A 26,071-nucleotide genomic window follows, 5' to 3' on the forward strand; every position below is an offset into this window, starting at 1 on the left:
TTAAAATTAATTCTATAACTTCTTTGAGGTTTACTGCACACTTATTTAACTGATTTGTTCTGAGTCCTATGCGGGAAGCATTGTGTGCTGTGGAACATTGTTGAGGCAGCTATGACCCATCGTAGGTGGTGGCTGACAGAAACCACCCAAGTCCTTCCCTCATCCTCTGTAGCTTGGAGAAATGGCATCTCTCCTTTAAAGTCTAGATGAAAAATGACCTCTTTATCAATCCTCTGTGATCACCACTTGCTTCTTCCCTCCTTCCCTCATTAATTTCTTTCTCCTCTGTGATCTTATAATATTTTTGTTCAGCTTTGTTGAGGGGTAATTGACAAAAAATAATAATATATTTAAAATATGTAATGGGATGATTTGATATATGTATACATGTGAAAAGATTCCCACCATCAAATTAACACATCCATCACCTCACATGATTTACCTTTTTACCCTTCCTTCCTTCCTTCCTTCCTTCCTTCCTTCCTTCCTTCCTTCCTTCCTTCCTTCCTTCCTTCCTTCCTTTTTGTGAACTCTTATATTCTATTCTTTCAGGATTATACAATAGTGTTATCAGCTACAGTCACCATGTTATACATTAGGTACTCAGACGTTATTCATCTTATAACTAAAAGTTTGTACTGTTTTATCAACCTCTCCCTATGTCCCTCACCCCCCGCCCCCCAGCCCCTGGCAACTCCCATTCTACTGTCTGTTTCTATGAGTTTGACTTTTTAAATTTTTTTCTTTCTTCCTTTCTTTTTTTTTTTTTTTTTAATTTTTGATTTCACATATAAGTGGTGCCATGTAGTATTTGTTTTTCTCTACCTGGCTTATTTCACTTGGCAGAATGCCCTCCAGCTTCATTCATGTTGTCACAAATTGCAGGATTTGTGAGGCTGAATAATATTCTCTCTCTCTCTCTCTCTGTCTCTCTCTCTCTGTCTCTCTCTCTCTGTCTCTCTCTGTCTCTGTCTCTCTCTCTCTCTCTCTCTCTGTGTGTGTGTGTGTGTGTGTGTGTATGTGTATGCACACACACTCGTGTATCAAGGTAGTGATATACATATATATATGCACACATATCACATATTCTTTATCCATTCATCTGTTGACAGACTGGTTGTTTCCATATCTTGGCTTGTAAATATTGCTGCAATGAACGTTGGAGTACAGATACCTCTTTGAGATAAGGATTTCATTTCTTTTGGATATATACTCAGAAGTGGGATTGCTGGATCTTTTGGTAGTTTTATTTTTCATTTCTTGAGGAACCTCCATACTATTTCCTGTAGTGGCTGTATCAGTTTACATTCTAACAACAGTGCATGAGGGTTCCCTTTTCTCCACATCCTCACCAACGTTTGTCTTTTATCTTTTTTATAATAGCCGTCCTAACGTAGTAATACATTTTATACCTTAAAATGCACATTTGTCATCATATGTAGTGCTGTGAACTCATTAGGAGCAGATGTTTTTCTTACAACCTTTGTATGCTCAATCAACACAATGCCTGTCAACGGTAGGTACTTATAAAGGAACAGAATCTGGAACCATGCAGTTAGAAAATACTTCTGTTCTTATCACATGTCAATTTGTATCATAGGATTAAATGATTATTCAATGAGTATTTTTTCCTCTTGTTGCAGACCATGAAACATAATCAAAATGCATTTTTTGTTTTAATTTTCATTCAAGTGACTTATTCACTTTGAGATATTTTCTTGGCCCCTGTGTATATTTGCCTTATTCTATGGTGATTTGATGACTATTGTCTCTTTGGAGGCAAGATTTAAACATGAACTCCGACTACTCTGCCAGCCTGGGCACTGAGAGCTTTGGGAGGAAATGGTAGCTCACAGCACAGGGTTGGTACATCAGCAAGAAGAGAAGATGGGCATTCCTGCCCTAAGCACTGGGCTGTCACTCAATGAGACACTGTACTCCTTCTGAGAAAAAGGGTGTAACTGCCCAAGTTACCATGTCCTAGGCACCATGGGGCTCTATTGATGCTTCAGACTTGTTCCCTACCTTGAAGGTATTCCAATATAGATATGAAGAAATGACATACAAACACCCAGCCTTCATGTAGGGATGAAAGTGCTAATTTCCAATAAGAATTTGCTAGGGCAAGGAGAACAACATAAAATGGGAGTGATTTTAATAGTCTATGATAGTCTTGCAAATCTTAATTAAGATAATGCATTGCTATGGGGCCCAAATCGTAATAGTTCTCAGCCAATGTTAGCTGGATCCCTGAGGTTCAAATCAAGTGTGAGGGCATTTCAGAGACGGGATATATCGTGCAAGGTCAGTGAAGGCTTCAGTAAAGTTGAGGTTCAGTCGGGACTTTAGATATGTACCGAGAGGATGTGAGACTTCAGACTTGTGTCTCTAGAAAGGGAGGAAAAATGGGATGATAATAATGGCCGAAGCCTTCACTGCATAAACATTTATACAAATTCCATTAATTGATTGTTGATTATTATTATAGATAACAAAACTAAGCCCCCCAAAAGATTGAATCAGTTTAGCTATATATGCATTGCTAGAATCTGGTGAATGCTATCAACCTGATTTTGACAGATGGGAGGGATTCAGAGCTGGGAAAAACTAGGCTATTTTTGCTCTACAGGCTGTAGTTTGTTTATCATATCCTGCTTCATACAGGCACGTTATCTCATGTAACTTCACCTAAGGTGTTAACCACAGACTACCTCTCTAATATTTTTCCAGAGAAAGTACAGCTTATCAAGCATAATAATCTCTAATTTTTCTTTATGGCGATAAAGGTCTAGAAGTAATATTCTATCAATTTTATCATTGCAACATAAAGATAAATACATAAACAAATAGCCTCTTTAAAAACTTCCAGAACTGCAGTGAGCAGGGAAAAACAGAGGAGTGAACCTTTCATGTCTGCGTTTCTAAAATTTTGAAACACCTAATGAGGAATTCTAGCTTTTTTTTTTTTTTTTATTTAGAACACACTAGCTTCAAGATTGTAGTGTGTTCACTTTTTAACTTTCAACACTGTTGCAGTTATTTGAAATGTATGAATCCATACTTATACACATATGTACACAATCTAACTTTTCTTTGTTTTTCACTTTGTTTTTTTGTGTTGTTTTTTTTAATCTCCTGGAGTGCTTTCCTTAGAAGTATTTTCGAAAAAGTAATTTCCCTTATCTTTGATTGCCTTTCTCATCAAAGGCCTTTTGAATCAAAGTGACTGCTTTTGAATTCTTTTAACTAATTTGCAATGTCAAGACTCTCGTGTGGGATACAGTTCTTCTCTCTTTAACAATTTACCCCTCCTATGGCTTTGCCAGTTACACTGTGTATTTACATAGGCGAAGATGTAAGGGCTACAGTGTCCGGCTTACTGCCTATTCATTCTAAAGATTTTACCTTTTCATTTAATTTGCCTCTTTTCAGCACCATAGACGCAAAGAGATAAGAGGCACAGAGACAATAGAGATCATCTCATTCCATCTTACAGATAAGAGAAGGGATTTAGAAAGCCTGTGACTTGACCAGGGTACCAGCAAGTTAGTGATATACAAGGATTTCAGAGGAACTTATATATGAAAAAGTTTAACATATGCAAGTAATGATTTATTGGTACTTGTGGCTAGAAAAGGCTTAAAAACCACATGATGACTGCTTTCACTTGTATTTCAGGATTTCCTCATTCTCACAGCATGGTACTGTACTTCTGACACCTCTTAGGGCAGCCGGGGACAGGTTAAGAGTCCAAGGGGTTTAGTAATCCCCAGCCGCAGTCCTGGTGGATGGTTGGTGTGAGGCCTCAGAAACCATGTAGCAGAGGGGCAGGGCATAAGAATGAGAATCCAGGTAGATGGTTGGCATGTTGGGGTTTTACCCATTCTTTGTGGAGCTGAAACCGCCTTGTGAGTACAGGGATAAAGAACGGGGAAGAGCAAGGGTACACCAGCAATGTCAGACCCGTGCCTGCGAAAGCAACTCGAATGCCCAAGGCCTAGTCCTGCCTCAAAGCGCAGTTATTTTCCTCCCGTAAGGAGTATGCATAAGGAACACTGAAAAAAATGAGGAAGCAAATTACCTTACTTACTGTAATGCGCTGGGCTTGAGTCCATACCCCACTGGACAGGACATCAGAAACTCAGAGTTAGCCAGGCATCACACCAAAGCAGGCTGCTGTATCTGTCAGCAAAAAGGGATCGTCCTCTCGAAGCTGACCCATCCAGACCCTCTTCCAATGGGAAGAGGACACAGAACAGAGGACCTTGCTAACTTATGACCTGGGGCCCCGTAAGGAAACTGCTGTCCAGGGAGAGAACGTTAGGCAGCTCTGAGCAAACTCAGCAGGCCAGCTCCAGGGATTGGGGAGTAGAAGTAGGAGGGCTAGAACATTCTAGGAACTTTTAGCCTTAGGCAGGATCAGTTGAGGACCTAAGGCTAGATGAGACCTGGAGATGGAAGACATGGAAGAACAGGGGAAGGCCCAGGCAGAGAAAGGCTGGGAGCAACCATCCCAGGTCTGTTTAGATGCTCTGAATGAGCTAAACGTCAGCTAGCGGGTTCCAGTTACCTGGGCTGCAGAAGTGAATGCCTCTCCCTCTCCTTTGCAAACGACTGCAGTGAACGTTAGGCAATCACTGTATAAATCCACGTACTTTCTTAGTGATCTAATAAAACAGTTTTTGTATGTTTCTCATGACAAGCTCTTGCTTTTTGAGAGAGGATTAAAAAAAAAAGCACAATACAGTTACAAATAAACTAAGTATTATTGATTTCTACATGCCTTTTCTCATCTGTATAATGGTGACAGGAATTAGAGAAAGGAAATATATCTTTGAAAATTAACAAATGTAGTGATGGGGCAAACTGGAAAGGCCTGGGATGGCAAACCAGACCTGCTCCCCAAAGTGAATCAAAACTAGAGCGTGGACACACGTGCCTTGAGAAAAGGCAGTCTAGACGTCAGTGCAAGAAGCCCCGTGGTCTGGGCAGGACACCATGAGAATCTTTGGATGCAGGAGACAAGTGGAATCTCAAGAAAAGCAAGTGTCAGAGCTCCAGTCCTGGGGCTGGACTCCGTGGGGGCCCGCGTGTAGGGAATTTGGTCCTATAAGAATTGGGGATACTATGCAGGCTCCAAAGCAGGCAGTGAGACACAGGGGTGAGGCCTAAACCCAGGTAACAGAAACTGAACCTGAAATACGAGCATCATTGGTAGAAAAGTGACTTAACACAGGGATCCCAGGTTTGGAATAGAGGGACTACATCCTTCCGTCCCAAAGTCAAGAGTGGCCGGGGTAGGGCGAAATGCTGCCCTAAGGGAGAGGGCTCATGACAGTCCCCATCTAAAGATGGGGATGCTAAAGTTTCAGGAGGCTGACTACCTCCAGCTCGCACAGGCAGGGAGTGGTGAGACCACGTGGGAGCCAGGTGGCCTGCTCCAGGCACAGTGCTCTACTTCCCTGTCTCGATCTTTAAGGGCATGACCTTGGGGAAGAGCAGAAGGTGGGGGAGCACCTGCTGTGTTTCAGGCGTGGTGCGAGGTATTTTAAATATACTATTGCATTTATCCTTTCTAATCCCCTTTGAGCTAAGTTTTGTTACGCTGACTTTAGGGATGAGAAAATGTAAGATTAAATGGCTTGCTCAGCATTACGTAGCTGATAAGTGATAGAGTCTGGATGAAACCCACAGGTGTCTGACCCCAAATGTTCATTACAGCATCATGAACTATGTTAGGAACTCTTATTGTCCTGAGTTTCACTTGTGGATAAGGACTTAGCTGTTTTCTGAATGGGAAATTCCTTGATTTTTCAGAAATTTAGTCAATGATCAAATGTAGAAGGTTACAATGTGTTAAGTAAAACGTATTCTTAGAAAGCAAAAACGCAGTATTTTTGTGCACATTAAGATTTTAGGACTGCTTCTCAGTGACTTGCCGGGTGAGCGTGGACTTTTGTCAGACCTGGGTTCACATTCTGTCTTCACCACTGGCATGGGAAGCGCCATGACAGCTGTTTGGCTTATCGCCTTGTCTAGGACATGAGGATAATATTACTTATCAAAGAGGTTATCATACATGTTAATTATGATAAGAATATAATGTTCCCAACCAAGTAGCTTAGGACATAGTAGATGCTCAATAAATGTTAGCTCTCCTCACTTCCATCTCATGGTGTCTGTCATATTCCATGGGTGCACCACACACTTACAATCTGTTCCCTCATCTACCCCACCCTTCTTGTTCTCAGCTGACTGCTTGTCTTAGTTCACAGAAGAGTTCCCCAGAGTTTCTCTCCACCCTCTCTCATCTGACTCTAATCTTCAGCTCCAAGTTCTAGTGTACACAGATTTGCATCTTGTACCAGTTTTGGTCCAAACATACTTAGGATTTTGGTTCAAACATATTAATATTGTGAGTCATTTCTATTGGGAATAATTAGACAAAGGGGGAATGGCCAGTTTAGAATGTTAATACATATGTATATGTCTCTCTCTCTCTCTGCTTTGACCAGCTAAGTAGGTAACTCAAAAGCTGCCCTTTTAATCTCAAGAGTACACATACCTGCTTCTTTGAGGAAATGATGGGACCCAGAAGGGAGAAGTCAACAACTTTGAATTACAAAATCAGAAAGGTGTGAAATATTTGCATGGAGGACCAGAAAGAAATAGTTTTGCATGGCTTCAGCCATTCTCACGTGGATGATGAATGGATGTTGGAGCGATTAAGATGCAGAAAAGCACATGTGGGGCTAGAGAGCAACAGAGATGAGGATGACTGGTTGGAAAGTGTGTCTCCTAACCACCTGCTTCTGAGCGAGTCGTATGAATGCTGAGCTTAACCAGCCTCTTTGCCATGGCTTCAGGATGTCTTCCACTGAGCTGCCGCAGTGAACTTCCTGAAATACCAGCTCAGCCTGAACTGGCTCCCCCATGGCCCATGATTCACGTCCAGACTGTGTAGCGTGGCATAGCAAGCTCTCACAGTCTTCATTTTCAGGGCCGCCACATACACTTCCTGTGCTGCGGGCACAACAAGCTCACCCCTCCCTAAATATATGATACCCTTTGACAACATTTCTTTCTCTACTATGTTGTTTCTTTAGTTACAGAACTCCTGTAACGCCCTTTCCATCCGTCACCCCTTCCACCAAGAAGCTGTCCTAGCGCTAGTTCTTCTAGGAAGATTTTTCTGACTTTGGAGGCTCAGGTCATCACTTCCTCTTCCGTGTTCCCTGCAGCTCTCTGTCCACGTGCTGTTCCTGCACCGGGACTTGATTTGTGTAGGACCCTGTCCCCTACCCTGGACCACAGATGAGTTCCTCGAGGCTAGGGATCTCGTCTTAATCATCTCTGAGGCCCTGTGCTGATGACAGCTGGCATGTGATAGCCACTCAATGATTGTTTGTCAAATTAGTAAAAGAACAGACGTATTGCATTAATAGTGCCTCACTTAACCAACAGAATTTACCTACTGTGGTTAAAACACATGTGTCCTAGAAAATCTCTGGCAGGATACAGACACACTGATAACAGTGGCTGCCTCTGGGGAGGGGAACAGGCTGGCTAGAGGAGAGGGGAGGGAGAGAAACCTTTCTCACCACGCGCCCCATAGCACCTCTTGTGTGCTGTACCATGTGTATGTGTTACATCATTATACACCCAGGCTACTCCGACTTAATATGTGTGAGTATGAGCAAAACAATCTCCTGTCAAATGGTTTCAAAATTTCTTTTCGAGCAAAAATTTAGATTGTCAGTAGAAGTTTATGACGCAGTTAGTTGTCCTCTGTTACCAATACAGCTCTCATCTGGGTTTAGCGCTATAAGGGTGTTTAGAAACCAGGCTATGCCTGAGATGGCAGATAAGGACCCACTGAGCTGTGTTGAGACTTTCGAATCATAACAAGTAGTTTGAGGCCCGAGTCGCTGAATAAGAGCCCCTTCTGGCTGCCCAGGCCTCATTTCCACTTTCAAGATCTTGGTGGATTTGCCGGTTGGGCAAAAATGAATGCAAGTTGATCATTAAGGACCCAGGGCACAGGATTTTTCAGTTCTGCAGGGCTGTGCACATGTCTGCTTTGAGATCTGGTGTTTAGGGTACATTTGGATCAGGCAGGAAGCGGTGGATTAGGCAGGATATACGTTTGCCATCCTATGCCTAGACTTGTAGTTTTGCCTATATGCGTGCAGTTTCCTTTTCCAAGTATCAGAGTAATGAGTGATAGTTCAGTGTGCAATTTATCCTTTATATGGTACCCTAAATGGTTTATTGCAAAGATTGTGTTCCTGTTCCATTTTACCCTCTAGGTATGAATATCTTAAGAATACCTTTAATATGTGTGGAGCCATAGAAGGTGCAGGTACTGTAATGAAGAGAGTTTCGAGTATGAATCCCAGCTAAGCTGGCCACATGATGGAACCTCTCTGTGTCTTCATTGACAAAATGGGGATAATATGACCTATCTTACAGGGTCCGCCCCCCACAAGATTTTTAAATTAAGGATTAAATTATATGATTGATTAAGCACCTGTCACATAACAGGAATTCAACAAATGTTAGTTCCCTGCCCACTGCCCTGAATAACTTACTAGTTTATCTAGATAACAGATGTTTTTGCATAGAGAAGTACAACTATGTTAAATTCCTTCTATTGAATGTGTGTGGGACGTAAGTCCCTCGTCCTGAAAAAAATGTTCCTTGTTCCTTGTCCATAACTTACTTGTCTTTTCTTATTCACGTCCTAATAACATGTTTTTCTCAAGGTTAAAAGCTTACAGCCCTTGGATTTTTTTTTTTTTTTTTTTTTTTGTCATGTAGTATTTTCTTTAATTATCTTTCAATGAAATATGCAGAGTGCCTAAAATTTAAGTCATGGCAATTAAAGATATACATATTTTTTTAAACATGAAAAACTAACCCCTTTCACACCAGAAGATGTTTATCTGAGAGTTTTGTTCTTACCCACATGGGAAGACCTCTTGAAACACCACCGCAGGGCAAAAATAAGTCCAATCTGACTTCTAAATTAAAATCTTAGCATCCTAAAAACATAACTTCAAAAGGTTTGGGTTTCAAGGTGGCAAAGGCAACCTATACTTACTTCTCAAGTGAGTTCCCTGCCACCCTTGCATTTTAAAGCACGTTAAGCCAGGCTCACTCATAAACCCCAACAGCAGGGGAGCATTGTTCACTGGTTTGTTATGGGCAGACTGGACTGGTTTAAACTGAGCAGAGGAAGTTAATTATCAAATGTTTTAGCTTGCTCTAACAATGAATAACCAGTTCTTGTCGGACACCGTCTTACTCACCATGCAACATTATAAGACGTAGGGACGGGGGATGGGAAATCACCCATCAGAATCTGCAACGCGAGAATTTGCTGGTACTGCCCTAATCTCTTTCCCAGGTTGTTCGAACCAGTTCAAGAGCAGTTAAACAAGGTTATGTAAGTGACATGTGATGTAGCCCAAAATAGTCACTGCAAACACCGGCTGCCGTTGCTGGGCAGTTGTCAACTGCTTTAAAAAAAAAAAAAAAAATACTCCAGCAGGACAACAAATGGACCTTTAGAAACGAAAAAGAGATTTTTAAAGACGTTAAGTGGGAAAGCGATTCAGTGAAATTGCCTTTCTGAAAATACATGTGTTGTTTGGAAAAGGAAAATGTGCATTGTCCCTAAAGTCTGGTTTTTCTAGTGTCCATCAGGGGCGGTTAAGTGAAGAGGACCCTTCAAAAGTTTGGTTTCCTGATAAAGTTCGGAGTTCCCTTGTTTTAAGGAACAGCGACCTAAGCAAAGCCATCAGACTTGCTAATGGCTTTGGGCACATAACAGATGATTGTGCAGTATGTCATTCAGGTAGTGACAAATAGTAAACTATTTTATAAGTTGACCTCCCTTTTAAAAAGTTAAATTCTCATGTAGCGTCAAGGTGTGAAAAAGAAATTACATGTCACGTAATGTGGTAAACATGAAAAATAAGGTTTTAAAGGAAAACAAGATTCTGTGGTGGAATTTCTTGGCAGATTGTTTTTTAAAGGGAAAACGAAAATAACGGAAAAGTGTTTAAAATAAGTTTTCACTGCCACCAAGGGGTTTGCACCCCAGTATTTGGATTCCCACAGTGACCACATCCTCTGGATTCCCTGCCTTTTAACAAGCTGCAGATCTGGGGAACCAAGGAGAGTGATTGCAGGCAGTGGCTGGAGGGGGAGCACAGGACCCGTGTGGCAGGATTCAGGCTCGGGAGCTCACTTGGTTTTGTGTCCCTGTTGTCCAGATCCCAGTGGCAGGGACTCTGGTGCTGGCTTCCCTCTCCATCGCGAAGGAACCTGACAAATAGCCCCACATTTCCCAACCTGGGTTCTGAACAAATGGAGAAAGAAAACCAAGGAGTGGATGGTGGAAGATAAAATATCAACTTTGGGGGGGGTAACTAAGTTGAAAGATATGGCTTAGTGGTAACAGCAAAAAAAAAGATGGCGGAGACTCTACCTGAGCCCCATAATTAGATGCAGGAACAGTCTCCCCCGAGACGGAGGCTGCATCTGTTCCCTGAGGGTGTTCACCCCAGGAGGAAGAGGAAGTCATGGAAGCAAGCAAGTCAGACTGATTCTCAGGCTAACTAATCAAGTTCAAGCGCGTAAAAGAGATAGAGGCCGTGGTGTGGGAAGGAAACATCAAGTGGGGGAGTGGGCAGAAGTGGTCCTCTCTAGGAGGCACAGGCTGCGGCCCCGGGCACAGCTTCTCCAGGCTAGGGGAAAGGATCTGGGGTGCCGGGCAGGGGCACATGTCCATATCCGTTGCATTCTTATTCTGTTTAGTCCGTCCCCCATCTGTAAAGGGCTGTGCTTCCAAAGTGTCACGATAAGTCAGTTTTTCAAAACATAGAATCTTGGAGCATTCATTGGACCCTTACTGGGTGCCAGCAACTGTTGAAGTGCTTTATATGGTGTATTCCATCCTCAGGATAACTCATGAGATAGGTGCTTTAACAAACGAGGAAACCGATGTACAAAAAGGGTAAGTAACTTGTCTAAGGTCCCATAGATAGTAAGCAAGGGTTCAAACTCTATAATTCAGAAGTTTAACCAAGAGAGCCTGTAATAAGGGGAGACAGTACTGGTGGGCATGGATGGAATTCAAGGAAAACTCAGGAGAGGCTCGTCAGCACCCATAACCCACTGAGTATTGAGGCTTTCAGGGGTTTGTGGGGAGGTGGGAGGAGTGTAAATCAAAGACGACCTTGAGGCTGGCAGGGGCTGTCTGTGGGGTGGGGACCTTAGGCTTGATTTGTGAACATGGAGGGTGTGAAGTGTCGGGGACACTCAGGTGGGACATCCAATGGCTAGGTGGGTGCGTGGGTCTGAAACCGGAAGAGAAAAGAGTGTTCAGGAGCCCACGTGGCATTGGCAGCCCCTGGACATCCTCCTGTCACCAGAATGTGTAGACACTGCTTGCTCCCCGTCTGTACCCTCCCCTTCCGGGCTTCACCCAGCCAGACCAGCTGCTCACTGACCGTTTAACTGCGTCTCTCTGCCTTTCCCTGGGCTCATCCTGTGCTTGGCACATCTGTACGTTTGACCTCTCCATGTTCACAATCCACAGCATTCTCCACGGCTCACCTCAGATGCTTTCTTTTTCCATAAAGCTTCAACTCAGCTACAGTCACTCCCTTTTTTTAAAGTCATACCACATCAGGCCCACATGATTTACCCTAATCGTTTAAATTCCTGCAGCCTCCTCGTACCTCTAGAATTATGTTTGGCCCTTTTATATTTTGCTTTAAAAATCTTTGCTGAGTGTGATGAAATCATTGTCATGGAACACATTTTAAATTCCAGAACATCTTTTTCTTCTATTCAAAGGCCTGTGGTCCTCAACCCGCTTGCCTCTAAATATCTGCTACCACCAGCTACTCTGCAGTTTCCGTGAAGCTCCTGGCAGAATGGAATTCCTTTTCCCAGGTTCACCTTTCCTTCTGTCCCTAAACATGTGCACCCACTCACTTTTAGGAGTTTTAATATTAAGTAATACTAGGAAACAGGAGATACGAGGGACAACAATACAAGGGAGGCATAACTTTGCAGAATCTTACATCGCTCTTATGGTCTTGGGCCCTAGTCTAGAATTTTTACCTGAGTTGCACACAGATCAGAGCCCCAGCTTTTTGTCCCGTGTTTACCTGAAGGATGTAGTTCTCCAGTCTCACATCCTTGCCAGCTCTTAGAAACAGTTAAGGCTTGAAGATGAGATCAGAGCTGAAGAGTATTTGTCTTGTCTCAAGTGGGCCCTTTTCATCTAGAGACCTTTCTGACTCAATGGGTACTTGCTCCCACAGGAAGTTCTTTACTCACTTATATTTAATTCAGAGTTGACGATGTTTGTTGTTTGGATTTTCTCATACTACTTTATTTTTAAGACTGAGCTAACCAAATAAATTATGGCTGATAGCATCATTATCACCATTTCCCCCCCCAGTTCTTACATCAGGCCAGGCTTTGTACTTCTTGTTTTATGCATTAATGTGAATCCATCAAATAACCTACAAGGTCAGAATTGCCATGCCCATTTCATAGATCAAAAAACTGAGTCTCAGAACCGTTAAGCAACTTGGCGGAGAACCTCACAGTACACTATTGAGGCAGGCTTGGGACACAGGTGTATCTGGTTACCAAGCTGTGCTCTTTCCACTGTGTCTTCCCCCAACTGCCTTCCATGTTTCCAACTTTTTCGTGCTAACATTAGTGATGCTTTAAGGCAAGACCCATATGTCACCCAATCTGTATTTTCTCTTTAGTGATCAGCTCAAGTATAACAAAAAGTTAGTTCTTGATTTCAAAGTAGTTGAAAATTTTAAAAGACCTTTTTTTATTGGGTTCCATTACTTTTAAAATAATGAAATTAACTTTTAAATACTTCAGTGAATTATTCTACAATTAAAAGCAATACCATAGTTGAAAACAATAGGAAAAAAATGATACTTTTGATTTTTTTTTAATTCAACTTTGTTGTTGTTCTTAATCCATAGGCATTTTTCTTTGATTTGAGTGCTTCTGGTTTCCCTCTAAATCTGTCAATTTATGTCACACATGTACTAATGAAGCTTCCTGGTATCCCCTCCAGATTGGCTCTAACCTTGGTAGCTGTTTTCTAGAATAACTGCCTTTTCTCCCAAAAGCTGCCACTCTCTCAAGCAGGAGGTAATTGAACTAGTGTACACAGAGGGATGAGTGGCTGAAGTCGCCGGAGTCCGACTGGACAAGTTTTCATTCTTAAAGCAAGATGCTTTTACCTCCGATGACTCTGTAATAGCTGTGATCTAAGGAATCCTAACGACCTTCAGTGGAGAATGATGTGCATTGTGTATTTAGGACCTAGGACACCAGGAAGGCACGCTCATCCTGCTGGGGAGTCTGACCCTGGTTTCAGTGATCTCGCCCTTTCCCAGAACCCTCTCCTGCTTCCTTGCAAATCCTTAGATCTCTTTTCCTTAATGTGTGTGTGTATAGAGGTGTCTGGAAAATACAATGCCAGAGATAGGGCAGGAATGATTTGTGCATATGGGTCTTTCGTAAGCCAATTGCGTAGGAGCCCGTAGGCCTTATGTGCACATTCATGACTGGGTTTGTGTCTATATACAGCATGCCACATGAACATGTAAGTTCTGTATGTCGTACATGCATTTAATATGTTGGTAAACATATGTTCATTTGTTCTTTTCACCATTTTTCAGTAGCAGCTGCCAGGCCGTATGCCATTTGTACTATGTGTCAGTTTTCTCCATTAGCTTACAGACTGGTACTTCATGTCTAGTAGTGTCTAGAGCCCGTAGATGGATGCTGAGCAACTTTGTGCAAAAGTGCTATTTTTAAAGGAATATGTTGGACGCTTCAAATCATATCCCATTGACTTTAAGCTTTGATTTTTCTCCATGTTGTGGAGATGTGCATTGTTTCTCTTTGAAGTACCTATTTCAGTGTTTGCTACCAGTTAGCTAGACAGAACATCCTCTAACTTTTTATGAGGAAAAATAATTATCATCTGTTTGAAAATGGTGGGACATTCACATTTCCCCTAGAAACTTTTAATTTATTTAGCTTATAATTTTTTGTATAGATTCTTGTTGATGTACTTACATTCATTAATAGGTTGTGGGTTTTTGGGCATGGAGGTGGGATGGTCACTGGTTTGCATTCTTTATTGAAGTTGCCTAGCCCATAGATGTTTATTTTATTGTAATAGGAAATGTATTAGAATCTGGTAAATTCTCATTAACATTTTGAAAAGTTCAGCTATTTATGGAACGTGCCCTCAACTCATCTATTAAGATTAATTTATCCCCCCAAAAGCAATAATGTAAATACTTTAATACTTCATAAAGGAACTAATATGGAGGCTGAATTTTATATTTTTATTTCCTCTTCATGGAGGTAGTCTTCAGAGAGGTTCCCCATATATTTCCAGCTCTTTGCTTTCTGGGTAGAAAGTAAGATTCCAATTTCTGCCCCCGTGTTAACTGAGTGGGGTCCTTGGACTAGAGCTCAGTCCCTTCTGTGCTGGAGCGTTAGATTTTTCCTAAGTCATTCTGCAGCCCCTCTCCCATGAGACTCCCAGGATTCGCTGTGGTGGCTGCTCCATCACCCTGGGGCCCAGGGTGGGAAGACATGAACAGAATCCCCAGCCTGTCTGCTGTTATCTTTATACTTAGTCAATCTCTACAAAGAACCAACTTTTGGCTTTGTTGGTTTTTCTGTATTGCTTTTTACTTTAGCTGTGATTTCATTCCTTCTATTTGCTTTGGGTTGAGTCTCTATTTTTCTAGCTTCTTGAGGTAGAGTCTTAAATCTTGAATTTTAAGCCTTTCTCCTTTTGTAAAATTTCTGTGAGTACCGCTTTAGCTGTACCCCACACATTTTTATATGTTGAATTTTTATCATTTTGTTTGAAATATTACATAATTTGCCTTGTGATTTCTTCTTTAAACCATAAATTATCTAGAAGTGTGTGGCTTCATTTTCAAATATGTGGGGCTTTCTTGATATCATTTTGCTATTGATTTCTAATTTAGTTCCTTTGTGGTCAGAAAACATATTGTGCACGATTTCAATCCTTTTAGAATTTGAGACTTGTTTTATAGCTCAGGATATGGTCTATCTTAGTGAATGTTCCATCCGTACTTGAAAAGAACATGCATATTGTGCAGTTGTGTGACCTAAGTGTTAATTAGATCAAGGTGTTTGATAATGTTAAAATCTTATGTATTTTTACTGATTTTTAAGATAGTTATTGTTCTGCCACTTACTAAGAGAAGTCAATCTCCAGCTGTGGTTTTAGATTTATCTTTTTACCTTTCAGTTCTGTCAATGTTTGCTTGATGCATTTTGAAGCTCTATTAGGTGCTTTCATATTTAGGATTATTATTAATCAATTTCATTATTATGAAATGACGTTCTTTGTCTTTGATATTCTTTGTCTTGAAGTCTACTTTGTTTGACTTTAATATAGCCATATCAGCTTTCTTATAGTTTCATTGTCTATATTTTTTCCATCTTTTAACCCTTAACCTGTGTGTGCCTTTATATTTAAAATGCTTACGAACACACACTTCGGTCTGCATCTTTGTTGAATCCAGTCTACATCTTTGACTTTTAATGAGAGTGTTTACACCATTTACATTTAATGTAATTGTTGCTATACTTGGGTTTATATCTGTCATCTGGTGTTTGTTTTCCTTTTGTTCCCTCTATTATTTGCTTACTTGTTTTTCCTCTTCTGTCTTTGTTGGGTTGAATATTTTTAGTATGCCATTTTATTTCTCTGTTGTCTCTTGAGCTATACTTCTTTGTGTTATTATTCTAGTGCTTGCTTCATGGCAGTATTTCTCCAACATTAATGTGCACTGGAGCCACCTGAAGGATTATATAAAACACAGATTTCTAGGTCCCACCCCAGAGTTTCTCAGTTAGTAGGTCAGGAGTGGGGCCTGTGAATCTAAATTTTTGATAAATTCTTAAAGCGATGCTGATGCTTTGTCCATGGACAACTTTGAGAACCACTGCTGTAGAGATTACAGGATATATTCTTAACTTATTATAGTCTACCCTGAATTGGCTTCAACTATATCATTTCAAATAGCACTTCAGATATAATATAAGAAACTTACAGCAGTAGAATTTCATTTATACCCCTTCCTGTTCTTTTCGCTATGATCTCAGATATTCTAATCTTACATACGTATTTTATAAATCCCATAATACATTTTTATTATTTTTTTTGTTTAAGCAATCATTTGACTTTTGAAGAATTGAAGAAAAGAAAGTTTATTTTACATTTTACCACCTATTTATCATTTTCATTATTTTCTTTTATGTATATCTTAAATTTCTATCCAGCATTTCCCTTCAGTATAAAGAACTTCCTTTTTCATTTCTTATACCAGCAATGAATTTTCTTAGCTTTAGTTTATTTAAAAAAAAAAAAAATTCTTTATTTCACCTCCATTTGAGAAATGTTTTGATTGGTTATTCTGAGTTGACAGTCTTTAAAGATATTTTATGTTGCCTTCTGGCCTCAAGTGTTTTAAATAAAAAAATCAGTTATTACTCTTATCATTGTGTCCTTTATGTAACTTAATTTGTTTTGCTCTGGCTGCTTTTAAATATTTTTATATATATTTTTTTTTTACCAATTTAATTATGTTGTACCTTAGTGTTTGTTTTTTCTTTTCTTTTATCTTTTGGGTATTTGCTAAGCTTTCTAGATTTCTGAGTTGTTGCTTTTATTCAAATTTGGAAATTTTAATATTTTTTCCTCACCTGTTCTCTCTCCTTTCTTTCTGGGACTCCACCTGCACGCATATTAAATTACTTACTTAATCGATTGCTTTGTGCAGTTATCTACACCTACCTATATTTATTAAAAGCATTCAATTTTTAAATAAATCAGTAGATTATTGTAATAGCGGGGTTTTATTTCTTCACTTTGATAAATTTCCCTATCCTATTACTGTTTTATTATTATTATTACTAAGATTTACCACAATATTACTGAAAATGTGCTCTAATTAAATTATTTTAATTCCATTAAGCAATACACATTATTTTTACTAAATACTTACTGTAATTTACTTAGTAATTCTCAACCAAGGGGGGGTGGTGATACTAGGCTGGAGGGAGTACTGTGGACTCTGTGCACTATACGGTCACCAGGGAGACTCCCTCTCCTCTCTGTGAGCATGTTTTCAATGACCCATCACTCAATCCTCAGACCCATCTCTTCTCAACCTGTGCTCACTCTCCATGTGATCTCATCCACTCTCATGGCTTAAAATAATGACCAAAAGCCAAGACCTGTTCCTGACCCCAGATCTGTGTATGTCACTGCCAGTTTGACACATCCTCTTAGATACCTCTCAGGCCTCTCAAACGTAATACGCCCACGTCTAAAACCGGTGTAATTCCCCATAAGCCAACGTGTTCTTCCTGTCCTCCCCATGTCAGTTTTTGGCAGTTCCATTTTTCTAATTGTTTAGCCCAAGAATCGCCATGCCTCTTTCATGCCCGTTTTGCACTGGTCTGTCAGCAAATCCTAGCATCTTTCACTCCCCAATTCATCATGGATCTGACTACTTCTCACCACTGTCACTGCTACCACACTGACCCGACTCACCATGGTCTCTCCCTTAGAGCATAGTGTGATGGCCTCCTAACCCTGGTCTCCCTAATTCTGTCCTTTGTCCACCGCAGTCAGTTTCTAACACAGCAGCCAGAGCGGTCTGTTACGCGTAAGTCACATCGAGTCATTTCTCTGCTCGAAGCCCTCTCAGCTAGTGGCTTCCCAGCTTACTCAGAATAAAAGTCAGTGTCAAATGTGATCTCTCAGGCCCTATGTGATCTGACTCACACTCACTTTTTTTCCTCATCTCCTCTTTCTTTCTGCTTGTTCACACTTGGCTGTTCCTTAGTCATGCCAGGTATCCTCCCCACCCCTCCCCTTACCTCACTGGCTTTTCCCTCTGCCTGGTATGTTTTCTAACAGAGATGTCCACATAGCACCTTCATTTTCTTCAGACCTTTCCTTAAAAATCACCTTCTAATGAGGCCTTCCCTGTATGCACTCTTTCTAAAATGTCAGCATCCCTCCATCCCCTCTCACGCCTTCACCATGGTATATGCCCCACACCTTCTTCTTTTTTTTTTCCAGTAGCATTTATTACTATTTAACATTTGCACATTTTACCTAATCCCCTTGTCTATTGTCTGTCCCACCTCAATTGAATGAAAGGTAATGAGAACAGGGAGTTATGTCTGTCTTATTAATGACTGTATCTCTAGTGTTTCTAATCATGCCTGGTAGCTGATGGAAGTTTTGTAGATATTTTTTGAATAAATGAAGGAGTAATTGAGCTAGGCTATGATTTTACATTTTGCCAGCAGCTGCCGTTCTCTAAGCAATTTCTACATCTGAATATTTTTGTTCCAGTTTGGTCCACAGAATGAAATAGTTAAACATTTGAAATAATAATTGTATAATTTGAAAGTCTTCCCATTGAAATCACTTGTGTAAAAGGTGAGCAGGCATAGCAGCTTACATAAAGATGGCAGGGCATGTGTTGAGATCTGTGCTGTTGGGATGTCTGAATGAAATTTGCACCATCACTGAAAGGGCTCATATAGCTCTCAAAAATGGTAAACAACGGGGGAGTGCAGCTCTACTTATATGAGAACCCGCTGGAAATAAACGTAGTGTTAATCTTCTGTCATCTAAAGTCTCAGCTGTGTTAAGCTGGCCGTTCCTATGCCTGTATTATCCGTAACCATATTTCCCTTCTGCTTTTTTGAAGAAGAGATTTCAAAACAGGAAAGAGGAAGTTTCATATTCTGAGTATACATGTTAGTACTTTATATTAGTATAATAGTCTTTATTTTAACAATTTTTTTTATTTTTATTTTATTCAGGGCAACACAACTATTTGTGTGCTGGAAGAAATGATTGCATCATTGATAAAATTCGACGGAAGAATTGTCCTGCCTGCAGACTTCAGAAATGTCTTCAAGCTGGAATGAACTTAGGAGGTCAGTTTTATGTTTTCTGTTCAGTAAAAATTGTTAATATGTAATGTAACACCACTGGGTTCTGTGTACTCCCAAAATTTATGATGAAGCTAAGCATAGAGCAAAGATTTCTAAAAATCTAATAAGTTCTACATTCATGCTAAAATATTTCATGAGAAAAGTATTTCTTTTTTTTTTTTTTAACTAAAATGTATTGGGGTGACAATGGTTAGTAGACTTGCATAAAATATATGATGATGGAAAGAGAACTGACTTTGGGTGGTGAACACACAATGTGATATATAGATGATGTATTAGAGATAAGTATTTCTTAACAGGAGTTAAAAAATGAAGTGTTATGTGGCTGTGGTTCTAGTGAAGTTTTCAACCTTGAGTTTGTGAAAGTTTCAAGAACAGGGCACACAACCAAAACCAAAACCAAAATGAATGCCTTTTTATATAACATTGTAACTAACAGTTTTTATTATCCTATCTGCTTATAAGAAAGACAGCCATGTGATGGCATTAACCAGGTAGGAATATCTTACTAACTAGGAGTAAATGTAATAAAGGAAGACCTATATGAGAACAACTTTAAAATATTAAAGGAGCTCACCAACAATAGAGGGTGTGAAGTAAAAGACTGAACCAAACACAAAAGTATACAACGTTCATACATGGGAAGATTCAACCTCCTAATGATACCAGTTTTTCCTAAATTAATTTATAAATGTAACACTATCATAACAAAAATACCTAATAATTTTAAGTCCCTAAAGAACAGCCAGCAGAATTCTGGGAAAGAAAAATAATGAGGACAACTAGCTCTACCAAATAGTAAAACATATGATGCAGATACAGTAATTAAAATAGTTTGTTTATTTGTTTACTGGTTGTCACATCAACAGGAAGTCAAGAAATAGATTACAATAATATGACAATTTTGTGTATAATAAAGTTGGCATTTCAGATCAGTGGGAAAAGGGTAGATTATTCAACAGAAATTATTGTGACAACTGGGAAACCATTTGGAAAACAAAGAAGTTGAATCCAAACTCTTTCTATCCACCAAAATAAATTCAAAGTATTTTAAAGATTTAAACTTTGAAATATAAAACCACGGAAGTACTAAAAGAAAATATGGATTCGTTTTTAATACTCTCCAAGTCAAGAAAACCTTTCTAAGTATGAAATAAATGCAGAAGCTATGAAAAAAGAATTGACGAAATTACCACTACTTACAAATCAAATATTACTGCAAACAGTAGCTCGGCCAGAGAGTCCCATGCTGGTTAAGAGGGAGGGCTCTGGAGCCAGAAATGCCTGATGGGAACTCTTGTTCTGCCACTTCCTGACCCTGCAACCTCAGGCAAGTTGCCACGTTTCCGTGTTTCCTTATCTTCAACTTGCATTGACCAGTGAACTTACCCTCACAGGCTGTAGTTAGGATGAAATGAGTTAATGCACAGTGAGAAGAAAGTGATCATTCAGTACATGTCCATGGTGTGATAGGTGGTGGGAACGCTCATGGCATTTCCTATAGCACTTACACACATTATCTGAAAGACCTCATCGCCTTATGTTTTGGTGATGCTAAAGTTCAGGTGCCCCACAAAGTTAAATGACATCCCCAAGATGCCACAGCCAGTGAGTTGATGAAGCTAGATCTTGGATCTCTGCATTCCTGGTCTGGTGTTTCTGGTATACCACACTGCGCCTTCTTTGGATATTCAAATCCTTGCAGATGTGGCACACACACAAAAATCACCTCTGTAGCACGTTAGTGAGGAGCGGGGAGAGTAATCATTTAAAATCTGGATGACACAAGTACACAGTCATTGGTTGTCAAATGAACTCAAAATCAATTTTGTAAAATCCATCATCTGTATTTCAACGCACACATACACAGTAGTAAGGTATTTTTAAAGCATCTGTATGTAATTTTATGTAACTTTACGAAGATTATATAATATATTGACATGCAATATAAATATTACCATGAATGTTATACAATCATATTCTATAAAATGCAGCTACTATTGGTTACTATAACATATAACCATACTTTTAATTCCTACCTCATAAGATTGTTTTAAGGATTAACTGAGTCAATACCTAACCTTTAAACTAGGGTTTCTCAACCTCTGCGCTGTTGACATTTTGGGCCATATAATTCTTTGTTGTGGGGGACTGTCCTGTACCTTGTAGCACGTCTATCAGCATCCCTGGTCTCTTCCTACTTGATGCCACTTGTAACAATCAAAAATGTTTCCAGACTTTGCTAAATGTCTCCTTGATGGCATTAAAACCCAGTGGTTCCGCAATAATTGTAAATAAGTATAAGTACTATTTCATTGTTAGATATTGTTTTTCTGCTAGAATGTATATTCCATCAGGGGAGGAATTTTTGTGTGATTTCTTCATTGCTTTATCCCTGGCGACTAGAACGTACCTGGACAAAGTGGGTGTCTAAGAGCTATTTGTTGAATAAACACACAAGTACCTGGCATTTTTGTAGGGCTTCCTTGTTCTAAGCACACTGCTGAGCCCTTTCTATGTGTCATCCCTTTTAAGCTTCACAGCAACACTGCGAGACACATACTATTAATCTGATATTGGAAGTGAGTTCATGGTGGCACCGAGAGGTTAAAGAACTGGCCCAAGGCCACCAACCAGAGAGTGGCAGAACCAGAATTCAGATATCCGTTCTGGGCACCCCAGCCCATGCCCGGAATCACTGCTATATGTTATAGGTCCACTGTTTGTAGATTGGCATTTAAAAATAGCCCAAATTATCTATTAATGGCAGTAGTCATGGCACTTGAGTTTTTTACCTGTGTCCACAGTGACCTGTAAGTGAGGTCTGGCAGAGTACATGATACAGAATTCACATAATTTGTTGTTGGTTTCTGGATATATGGGATAGGTTTTGTTAAAACATTTTACTATCGAGGAAGCTAACTTTGAATCTTGAGGTCATTGAAAGTAGTGAGTCAAAAACGAGCAGAGGGGAAATTAATATTTATGAAAGTGATATTTTCTTTGTGTTCAAGTTACAATTCAACCAATTCTGGCTTGTAGATTAAATGATTAACTTTTACTAATTATCCAATTGCAGTGACGCACGTTATAATTTTCTTTTTCTTTTATCATTTATTTTGAAGCCTCGCTTTTAATTTCAATTTGGGCAAAACGAAATGAAAGCAATTTCACTATATTTAAAAAAAGATACTGTGAAGTTTAACCTTTTAATGTGAAACAATTTTTTAAATTAAAAGTTTGAATTAAATTAAAACCTTTTTAGACATGTTCCACTCTCACCCCTGTTTTCCTAGCAAAGCAGGGCTATCCGGTCTCTTTTTGTCCAGCTACCTCTCTTAGGGGATAAGGCAGATAGCAACCCAGTATAATATTCGGAAGACATTTTCTGCTAGTGAATGATCATGAAACTGGCAACAAAATTAGCCATCCCCTTCTAAAGGCTTCAGGAATCCAAAATACTTCAGAATAATTTTTTTTTTTCTTATCCTATCAGCTGGTTAGCATGTAACCCTAACCATGCTCCCAAAGTAGGCTCTCCTTTAGAACGTGGCAGGAAGAGAGAAGAGTAGGGCTTGTATTTCTCAGAAAATAAAGCCATAAAAATGTGCTTGTTTCCTTTTCTCTAGATCTGCTCCCTCTCTCCTGCCACAAGTACTTTCCTTTTCTTTAAAACCCTGCTGAGCTTTAGGCTACATACAAAGGGAAATATAGCAGGATATGTGAGAATGTCAACAGAGAAATTGAAAGGAAAATAACAGCTTTTCTGGCCCCAAGCTGAGCCTGCCATTCTGCTATAGAACGTTTAGAAGATCTAAAAATCCGTGGTTCTACATTCAGGAGAATTCAGTGGCCTTGCCGAAGGAATTAATCACTTTACTTTTATATGCCAGTGTTCTGAAGAGGTTGGTCTTTTAGAGCTTCTCTTACAATATGTAAAGCTTAGCGTTGAAGCTAAGTGGCCCTCAGAGCGGAATGTGTCCTGGGGGGTGTTTCTTGGCTTGTCTGCACTCTGGCCCAGAGGGGATCGTAGAGGTTCTTCACTTCCAAGCCTCCCATTTGACAGGTGAGGAACTTAGAATCCAAGATCCTATCATTAGACACCTGAGAAATACAATGTCATCCCAGTGATAGGTGATTACTAAACTTAGTGTGGTGATCACATTGTAAGGAATATAAATGTTGAGTCACTATAGTGTCCACCTAAAAGTAGCATAATATTGTATACCAACTATACTTAAATTAATATATATATATATATATATATATATATATATATATATATATATATATGAAAGGATTCTAGTTCAGTCATCTTTCCTCTTTTCCAAACCAACCCCCCCGCCCATGTCTCATTTTTCATTAGATATGCTAAGAAGTCCATTTTCACATTTCTTTAATGAAGACTCTAAAATATTAAAATCTTACTTCCTGTAACTTTAAAAATGTAGGCTTCACAAGCCACAGAATATTCCTACTTCTGGTTCCAATTAACTTCTAACACGTATCTGCAGCTTTCCTTAATCCCAGCAACCACGTTCACTCAGTTGAGGGGAACCCTGACTCAGTTGAGGGGAACCTTGATAGGGTGACCAGATCAGATCCACCTTTTCCTAGAAGGACTGGAGCATGTCATGTGAAAAGAGAGAAGGGTCTCAGACACAGGAGGCAGTGGCAATAGCAGACATCATGGTTGCTTTTTGGGAGATAGAGAGAAGGCAGCTAGGTTAACAATTAAAGGGACACTTAAAGCTAAAATGCTGGGAATCGTCCAAAGAAGAGATTTGTGCATCACGGAACCAAAGGGAGGAAAATATTTAAATTAAAACTCATCCATATAATGTAGTATTAATCAGCCAATAACATTATGGCTATGAAATTCATAACAATGTAACAACATAACAACTCTGAAAAAGTAATAATGAAAAATTAGTATGTAAAATATTTCTTGAGTGAATAAATATGTTAATTATTCTGTGATTATAACTACACATGAAAAGATTTGCATGAGTCAGAAGATTAGGAAGAGATGTTAGAATACCAAAAATGATGATGTTCATGAGGTAAGATTATGGATACGCCTTTTCTTATCTCTTTTCCAGTTTACTAGTAATATGAACATGTTTTATAATAAAACTTAAAGAAAATAATGTTCACAATTTTGGACAAAGAAATAAAGGGAAACATAAGACTAATAGTACTACTACTGAACAAGAAAAATAAAGAATTAGGCATCCAGATAGCTAAAGTGGAAGTTTTCCCTGAATAGGAAGGAAGGAAAAAGGAAAAAACAAAACCAAAAAAAAAAAAAAACCACCAAAAATAAAAACAAACTTAGAGATATCAGTAAGTCTCCTACTGTGAAATGCTTTAAAAACTGAAATGGAGAAGTGAGTGAAAAACAAATGACCCAGAGACCAAAGAATGATAGAATCGTGACCGACACACCAAACCCAGAGAGATCTTTTTACTTCAGGAAATTGGCTTTACCTGCCAGCAACTTGCTGCATCTAGTGGGCTGGGTCACCTGCAAAAGTCACACGCAGTGTACATCTGGTGAGAGAAATTACAGGATCAACGCCAGCGAGAGAGTCGGTTTAATATCAGAAATCCAATAAGAAAAACAATTTTTAGATCTTTAAGGGTCTCCTGAGGCAGGCTATGCTGTCGTCTGTAGAAGTTTGGAAAGCCCAAGTGTACCAACTTTTATGAAGAAATACCATTCCTTGTATTTTTTTTCTTTTTTCCATTCCTTTTGCTTCTAGACAATAAGAATTTCTATGGGCCTTTTGAGCAGTAAAGTGGAAGGGGAAATAACACATTTATAAATCATTAAAAATATGTTTTTTGAATCTTCATATAGAAGTAAGCCATTATAATTGTCATAGTAATATAACTTGAATTAAAGAACTGGTCTTTTAACCCTGCAAATTTCATGGAGGAAAGTTCAGGATTGGTGCCAAGGCATTTTTTTCCTATCAGATTTTCACTGTTGGGATGATAATTTGCAATCAACCCGTACATTGGATTTTTATTTGATTCCTTTAAAGCTAGTTGAATTGGTGTCTTATCTTACAACATCTTAGAACAGAAGCAATACAGGCAGGCCTTCTGTACAAAGGTCCATCCCTCCCAAACATGTACACATTTGTGAGCACACTCCATGGTGAGCTTTTCCCCAACAGGTTGTTTTTCTTTTTAAGTATATAATGCTGGTGTGTTGGAAGTGTTCTGCTCGAGTATATATAGATGCCCTTTGGTGTTTCCTTCCATTTTTCCTTTAACTTTTTCATTTGTCATCCGTCCTGATAGGTTGTCATGCCAGTCTTACCTGTCAGCCTTTTGGATCCAGAATATCTTGTGATTTGGCCTTGATGGTCTCAAGAGACCTAGAGTCAGAGCCAGCCTTGGTCCTTCTGAGCAACGTCTTTCTCAGCTGGTCTTCCCGCAGCTTTTGTTTCCACACATTGCCTGGCATTTTCTGTAATACACACCTGTTTTCTAACTCTGGTGAAATAGTGGGGGCTTTTGTTTTTGTTTTGTTCATGGCGCTCCACATTATTGTTACACTCTTTCAGGTTACCTCAGGTGATGGAGGTGAGGTGTAACAACATCAATAATTTCAGTCAGCCTTTGTGAAATACTGAGCTATCATGTAGAACACAAGGTTTTCGATTTCTAGGACTTTCATCTTTGATTTTGTTTCTCTTTTTGCCTGCTTCTTTCCACCAAGTTCTCTCCTCCCTACCTTGTTGCTTTTGCTTACTTAGAGTTTTCACTACACCTTTATTTACTGTCTTCTCTATCTCTCAGCTTCCTTGTCAGCTGAGTGGCCCATATTCAAATTTCCCTAGGGGAAGGGCCAGGCAGATTGCTTGGTCACTGTCCAGAACAAAGCCTGTGATTGGGTTGAGTCCTCCAGAGGATACAGAAAAACAGCTGCCTTTGTCTCTGCTGCTCTTACCTTCCCCAGGCT

At 39.6% G+C, this 26,071-nt stretch overlaps 1 protein-coding gene across 4 annotated transcripts in view; it reads left to right on the forward strand.

Moving 5' to 3' along the window:
• NR3C2 (nuclear receptor subfamily 3 group C member 2) overlaps positions 1–26,071 on the forward strand; it is a 308,032-nt gene that overhangs the window by 194,798 nt on the left and 87,163 nt on the right. For all 4 annotated transcript variants that reach the window (XM_074338455.1, XM_074338457.1, XM_074338454.1 and 1 more), the window contains exon 4: positions 18,961–19,077. In XM_074338455.1, the coding sequence (XP_074194556.1) occupies positions 18,961–19,077 (117 nt within the window). The remainder of the gene's footprint in view (positions 1–18,960; positions 19,078–26,071) is intronic.

This window comes from Rhinolophus sinicus, linkage group LG07, assembly GCF_036562045.2.
Source record: "Rhinolophus sinicus isolate RSC01 linkage group LG07, ASM3656204v1, whole genome shotgun sequence".
Lineage (NCBI taxonomy): Eukaryota > Metazoa > Chordata > Mammalia > Chiroptera > Rhinolophidae > Rhinolophus > Rhinolophus sinicus.